This window comes from Vicia villosa, linkage group LG6 (assembly GCF_029867415.1).
Source record: "Vicia villosa cultivar HV-30 ecotype Madison, WI linkage group LG6, Vvil1.0, whole genome shotgun sequence".
Classification (NCBI taxonomy): domain Eukaryota; kingdom Viridiplantae; phylum Streptophyta; class Magnoliopsida; order Fabales; family Fabaceae; genus Vicia; species Vicia villosa.
Genome location: NC_081185.1, coordinates 35,922,153 through 35,929,447, shown reverse-complemented (window position 1 = coordinate 35,929,447; position 7,295 = coordinate 35,922,153). Strand labels below are relative to the sequence as shown.

The window sequence follows — 7,295 nt, the reverse complement described above, 5'->3', positions numbered from 1 at the left end:
TACGAAAAACAAATAAGTGCAAAAATAAAATAAAATATAAAAACATATTAAAACATAAAAATAAATAAAACAAACCGAAGAAATGCTTGAGTACAAACATGGAAGAACGTGCATTAAAATGCACTGATCAGTGACTATTGTCATTGTGGTTGTGTGGTACCTATGTCGGACCTTTGACCTTATGCCGTCCGACCTTATTCAGAGACAACACTACAATTTTCCCGCATTGGGGGAATTTCCATTGCATCATTTACATCATGGCATATTTAAATTCAAAAAAAAAAGAAAAAGAAAAAGAAAAAGAAAGAAAAGATGTTGTAAAAAAAAAAGAAAAAAAAAAGAGAAATTTATTATCACTCATATGCATGCCATTTTTTCAGGGTATCTAAGATTACTACTTTTTCATCCAGGATGGCTAACAACGTGACCGCTACCAAAGAGGCTACTAAGCGTACTTTCACCTGCAGTTTCTTCCGTGAGGATATAACGCCTCTGATTCGATTGGGCACTTCAGTTACTGGGCATGACTTGGATGAGTTCAGAGAGACATTTGGCCATATCTTACATATGTTGACTTCTCGGGTTGATGAATGGGCTCTATACACGCTTCTTCAGTTCTACGATCCTGAGTTATGATGTTTCACCTTTCTTGATTATCAACTGGCTCCTACCCTTGAAGAATATGCTGACATCCTCAAGATTAAGGTTCAACGTAAAATCCCTTTTGTATGTGTACTTGAGAAACCGAAAATGGATCGAATTGCTGGTGCTCTTTATTTGAGCATGAAAGATGTTACAGATAACTGGAAGCCTAATGGTGGAACCCACGGATTCTATGTGAAATTTCTGATGAGGAAAGCTAATGCCCTTGCTATTGAGAAGAAATGGAAAGAATTCAATGCTCTCTTAGCTGTTATGATCTATGGTTTGGTGTTGTTCCCGAATATTCTGAACTTCGTCGATCTCACTGCCATTTGCCTCTTTATGGATCAAAACCCCGTGCCTACTCTTTTGGCGGATACTTATTATGTCGTCCATTCCAGGTATGGGGCGAAGGGAGCGGTTGGAGGCTGCTTACCATTGCTATACGAGTGGTTCATTTCACATTTTCCTAAAAGTGGACCGTTTGTCACAACAAGGGACTCACAGAAGTGGCCTCAGAGGATCATGGGGCTTACGGCAAATGACATCGTTTGGTATCACATTGGAAATGGGATAGAGGAGGTCATTACTAGATGTGGTAGTTTTGACAACGTTCCCCTCATAGGAACAAAAGGAGTTATCAATTACAATCCGAGGCTAGCGCTGCGCCAGTTGGGTTTTGCACTAAAGGACAAGCCTTTAGACAAGGAAATATTTGAATCCGTTTGCTTTGAAAAGGGAGCTGATCCAAAAGGTCTAGAAAAGGTGAGGAGTGCCTGGAATAGCATTCATACAGATGACCGAACTTCCTTAGGAGGGAAGAATGCCATTGCTAAACAAGCCTACACTGATTGGGTGAAAGATAGAGTCAAGGAGCGCCTGTTACCTTTCCCAAAGGTTAAACCATTATATGAGCAACCACCTGAAGTTTTAACTGCCACTGTGCCAGCTGAAGACTACACCCAAGTACATGTGGAAAACATCCGGTTGCGTGAAAAGGGGCAAGATGCTAAGATAGAGTACTTCTTGGTGAATCAGAAAAGGGCTGAATTAGCACATGAGGTTAAAATGTTGAAAGGAGGATCTTCCAGAGTTCAAAAGAGGACTAGAACTGAAAGGGGTGAAAAAGCTACCACTATTGTTGTTGAGGATAACGAGAAGATCATAAAAAGGGCCATAAAAGAGGCAGAAGAGAAGCTCAAGCGAGAGTACCAAGAGGACTTGAAAACCCACAAGCTCTAACTAGAGAAAGAGGCCAAATATAAGCTGAGGACTATGAAAAAGAAACTGGAAGAAGAGACTACCCAAAGAGTAGCAGTTGAGACTCAGCTGAAAGGAAGTCACCTCCGCACCGCCCGACTAACAGAAGAGAATTCCAAGCTCAAAGATCAAATGACAAGTATGGAGAATGCACCTGAAAAGACTTATCTCCCAGAATGCAAAGGATGTGACGAACTTAGGGAGTGCTGCAAGAAGCTAGATGCGCAGTTATTTCAAAAGGACGTGGTAATTCAGAATCTCGTCAAAGGAAGAGATCGAAAGGCAACCAAGATACTGTTTGATGAAACCAAGAAGTGGAGTGATGAGCACTTCAGACAAGGAGGACCTCTATTTTATACTCAGATGGATTGGTGTTTGAGTCTGTATGTCTTGACCACCACCAGGCTTGTTGGATGGGGTCCTTTATATTTTGTTGTTAAACTATCCTGTTGATGTATGGTTTCGCCCAAGTTTAAATTTCTGTTATGAATGAAAAAGAACTAGTTCCTTTGTTTCTCTTAATGCTTGTCCTCTATCACGTTGTTAGCTATTCTAGATCAATATTAAATCTTGGATACTCTGAAAATGGCACATCACGTCATACGCACACATGCACTCATACATTCACATTATCACATTGCATTTTCAGGTTATTGTACAAGAAACTAATTGGGGTCCCTTTCAGCAACAGATTTCTTCTTCAACGACAAAGCTGACTTCCTTACATCCTTACCGCACCAGGAACAATGAGAAAAGAATCATGGACCAATTTGAACAGAATCAAGCTGCCCTCCGTAGGGATATGGATGTTATGGGGGATAGAATGACCCAACTCATGGAGAACCTCCATGCCGTCATTCAAGGACAAGATGAGCTCAGGAAGAGCGTCGCTAGTTTGGTCAAAGATGTTCCTACCACTTCTATCGAGGGAGGGACGAAACCTAAAGAGATTCTTGTTGATGGGGTACAGAAATTGGTGGACGATCACCACGAGGTTATCGAACTTGACCAGGATCTTACCACTGAGTCGACTGAGACTGCTAAGATGTACCAGACTCTGGAGGAACGCCTTAAGGCCATTGAAGTTGCTAAAACTTCAAGTTTCAACACTGCCACTTTGTGCATGGTTCCTGGGATTGTTATTCCCCCAAAATTTAAGGTGCCAGATTTCGATAAGTACAAGGGGGTCACCTGCCCAGAGACTCACCTTCGTTCCTATTGCCGTAAGATGGCCGCTCATGCTGAGAATGAACCATTGCTCATGCACTTCTTCCAGGATAGTCTCACTGGAGCCCCGTTGGAGTGGTATATGAAACTTGAGAGGGCTAATGTTAGTACTTGGGGAGAACTTGTTGATGCCTTTTTGAAGCAATACCACTATAACACTGTTATGGCTCCCAGTCGCGCCCAGCTTCAAAATATGGCACAAAAGTCTGAAGAATCTTTCAAAGAATACGCCTAGAGGTGGCGCGAACTTGCTGCTCGAGTTCAACCTCCTCTCCTCGACTGCGAATTGATTAATCTGTTTATGGGTACTCTGAAAGGGCCGTATCTTCAGCACATGGTTAGTAATACTTCTCCTTCCTTCTCAGATGTGGTCATCATTGGTGAGCGGGTTGAGAACTGTGTTAAAGCTGGTACCATTCAAGGTGTTACTAGTCCTGACAATTCTAATGGCAATGGTAAAAAACCATACTCCGGATTTGTAAAGAAGAAAGAAGGTGAGACTAGTACTGCCTCTGTTGACCAAGGCAGAGCTCCTGTATATTCTGCTGTTCCTCCTCCGTATTATCCGATGCCTTATGCTGTCCCCGACCCATATGTTCCCCAAGCATATGCTGCTGCACTTCCACAGCCATGGGTGGCTCCTCAACAGCCTTTCGTGCCGCAACAACAGGTTGTTGCTCCTCAAAACCGCCAACAAAATCCTAGGCCTCAAGGTCAAAGAGCTCCCCAGAGGCAAAGATATCCCGAAAGGCGTATGGACCCAGTTCCGATGCCATATACTCAGCGTCTTCCTCAATTGCTCGCTAATCAGTTGGTACAGCTTCGTGAACTTGGTCCTCCACCTGATCCTCTTCCTCCAGGATACGATATTAATGCTCGTTGTGAATTTCATTCAGGGGCTCCAGGCCATACGGTTGAAAAGTGTCGAGCATTGAAATTGAAAGTTCAGGATCTCCTTGATGACAAGCTTATCTCGTTCGCTCCTACTGGTCCTAATGTGCAGAATAATCCTATGCCTCCCCACGCAGGTGCGACCAATGCTATTGAATTGTGTGACGAACAAATCCTGGTAACTGATGTTAATGAGGTCAAGATGCCGCTTGCAACTGTCAGAGAACATCTTGCGCAACAAGGGGTTTTGTGTGAACTACATGACTTCTGTTTACAATGTTCTTCTAATCCAGAGGAATGTGCCAGGTTGAGGGATGAGATTCAAAAGCTAATGGATGAAGGTGTCATTAGAGTGGAAAGAGTTATTCCTGATGAAGAGGTGGCCGTTCTAGAGATTCCTTACTATCCTGCTAATATGACAAAAGCCCAAAGCACTCCTTTGATTATTCATACTCCGAGTACTCCATTGGTTATTCAGACTCCGAATACTCCGCTGGTCATCCGTCCCCAAGCTCCTCAGACTCTACCTCCTCCTCCCTCTTCGTTGGTTGATTCCAAGGCTGTTCCTTGGAGTTATAATGCTAGCGTATATTCGAGGGAAGAAGTATGATTGTCTTCCAGTGAGTAATTCGAATTTCTCTAATATCGCTGGGACTAGTGGCATCACTCGAAGTGGCCGAATCTTTGCCGCCCAACCTCCGCCTCCCAAAGAGACTAACAAGGATGCTAACGCTCAGACTAAAGGGAAACAGGTTACCATTGATCCTCCTGAGCCCCATACGGCACAAGACGTTGAACAACTTCTGAGAATTATAAAGAAAAGTGATTACAAGGTGATTGATCAGCTTGATCAAACTCAAGCTAAGATTTCCATCTTGTCCCTTTTGGTGCACTTAGAAGCTCACCGTGATGCTCTAATGAAAGTTCTGGCTTCCGCTCATGTAACTCAAGACATTACTGTGCCACAGTTTGAAGGGGTTGTAACCAATATTGCTGCTGGTAATTGTTTGGGTTTTTGTGATGATGAACTTCCACCTGAGGGTAGAGCACATAATAAAGTGTTGCATATCTCCATAAGGTGCATGGATGCAGTGTTGTCTCGAGTTCTGATTGATACAGGATCTTCCCTTAATGTGATGCCCAAAGCTACTTTGTTCAAGCTGAGTATGGATGGGGTTATGATGAGACCATGTACTATGAGCGTCAGAGCGTTTGATGGTTCCAGAAGGTCCGTGGAAGGGGAAATTGACTTGCCTGTCAAGATTGGTCCTCACACATTCTACATTGCCTTCTATGTCATGGATATTCGTCCTTCGTACACTTGCCTCTTGGGTCGTCCTTGGATCCATGCTGCTGGAGCCGTGACATCTACCCTCCATCAGTGTTTGAAATTTGTTGTGGGTGACAAGATTGTTGTAATCACTGGTGAAGAAGATCTGGTAGTCAATAATCTAGCAACGTACTGTTATGTGGAAGTAGAAGGGGAAGTACAAGAGACGCCTTTCCAAGCCTTGGAAATTGTGTCAGTCGATAGACTCCCTGTGGTTGAAAACAAGGGGGAACCTGGAGCACCCCTCTCGTCCCTAAATGATGCTAAGGCTTTCCTAGAAGCTGGTGTCCCCCATGGTGCTTGGGGAAAACTGATCGATGTTTACGAGAAGCGAGACAGGTATGGTCTCGGGTACCAACCATCCTCTTCCGCTCAATTCAGTCCAACCCAGGGAAAGAAGGTGATCCCCCCGATCTCTCAGGTGTTCGTCAGCGCCAATACTAGTTCTGAAAGTCAGGTTCTCGCCATAGATGATGATGACGAAGAAGATCTCTCCAAATTCATTTGTCAAGCTGCGCCTGGACAGGAACTCAACAATTGGACCATAGTGGACATCCCCAGAGTCACTTTTATGGAGATGTAATTTTCCTGTTTTGATAAATCGTGTGTCTTGCCCCAGACATATTGATAACTTGTATAAAGAGGGGCCCCCCGTGTGTTTCAGTATGTTTAATGATGAATAAAAATCGCATTTTCGCATACAATTACTGCTCCATTTATTTCATTTTTATTTTTGTTTTAAAACCTTTTCAAAAAAAATAAATGGCAAATTTTTTCTCTTTTTCATTTCCTCTATGTGCTGCATTCTAAAGCATAAATCATCCATCGTGCAGATCCGGCTCGGATTCCATCAAAAATGATAATGTTACAGTTCCACATCTTGATATCCTTGAGAATCCAATTGACCAAGCTGATGAAGATAGTGGGGAAGATTGTGAAGTCCCTGAGGAATTGGCAAGACTATTGAGACAAGAAGAGAAATCTATTCAGCCATATCAAGAAGCCATAGAAATCATCAACCTCGGTACGGAAGAAGCAAAAAAAGAAGTCAAGATAGGTGCCTCCTTGCAAAGTGATGTGAAGAGAAGATTGATTGAACTGCTTCGAGAATATGTTGATATCTTCGCCTGGTCATATGAAGACATGCCTGGTTTAGACACGGATATCGTTATGCACAAGTTACCGCTCAAGCCAGAATGTCCACCTGTAAAGCAAAAACCGCGAAGAACTCGACCTGATATGGCTTTGAAAATCAAGGAGGAAGTTGAAAAACAGTTGAAGGCTGGTTTCTTATCTGTGTGTGAATATCCTCCATGGATTTCAAACATCGTACCTGTTCCTAAAAAGGACGGAAAGGTGCGCATGTGTGTCGACTATCGAGATCTGAATAGGGCAAGCCCGAAGGATGATTTCCCTCTGCCTCATATTGATGTACTTGTCGACAATACTGCTCAGTATTCGGTATTCTCATTCATGGACGATTTTTCTGGCTATAATCAAATAAAGATGGCTCCTGAAGATATGACCAAGACTACTTTTACCACTCCGTAGAGTACATATTGTTATAAGGTGATGCCTTTTGGTCTTAAGAATGCCGGTGCAACGTATCAACGAGCGATGGTGACCCTTTTCCATGACATGATCCATAAGGAGATTGAGGTGTACGTCGATGATATGATTGCAAAATCTCAGACCGAGGAGGAACACTTAGTGTATCTTGAAAAACTGTTTGCTCGTCTGCAAAAATTCAAGTTGAGGCTTAATCCAAACAAGTGCACTTTCGGGGTGCGATCTGGCAAATTACTTGGATTCATCGTGAGTCAACAAGGGATTGAAGTCGACCCTGATAAAGTAAGAGCAATACAGAATATGCCAGCACCGAAGAATGAAAAGGAATTTCGAGGGTTCCTTGGGAGATTGAATTACATAGCCAGGTTCATTTCTC

General features: G+C 43.1%; 1 protein-coding gene across 1 annotated transcript; it reads left to right on the top strand.

Annotated features, from left to right (window-relative positions):
- Positions 1-915: 915 nt before the first annotated feature.
- On the top strand, positions 916-1,884 carry LOC131613529 (uncharacterized). The gene is made up of 2 exons (XM_058885189.1): positions 916-1,704; positions 1,804-1,884. Exons 1-2 carry the CDS (start codon positions 916-918, stop codon positions 1,882-1,884), a joined length of 870 nt encoding a protein of 289 aa, XP_058741172.1.
- Positions 1,885-7,295: the final 5,411 nt, after the last annotated feature.

Excerpts from the sequence above, each read along its gene's own strand:
- LOC131613529 (XM_058885189.1), top strand. The coding sequence starts at position 916 with ATGATCTATGGTTTGGTGTTGTTCCCGAATATTCTGAACTTCGTCGAT. Across the intron at positions 1,705-1,803 it reads GGGCTGAATTAGCACATGAG|ATCATAAAAAGGGCCATAAA; the intron begins GTTAAAATGTTG and ends GATAACGAGAAG.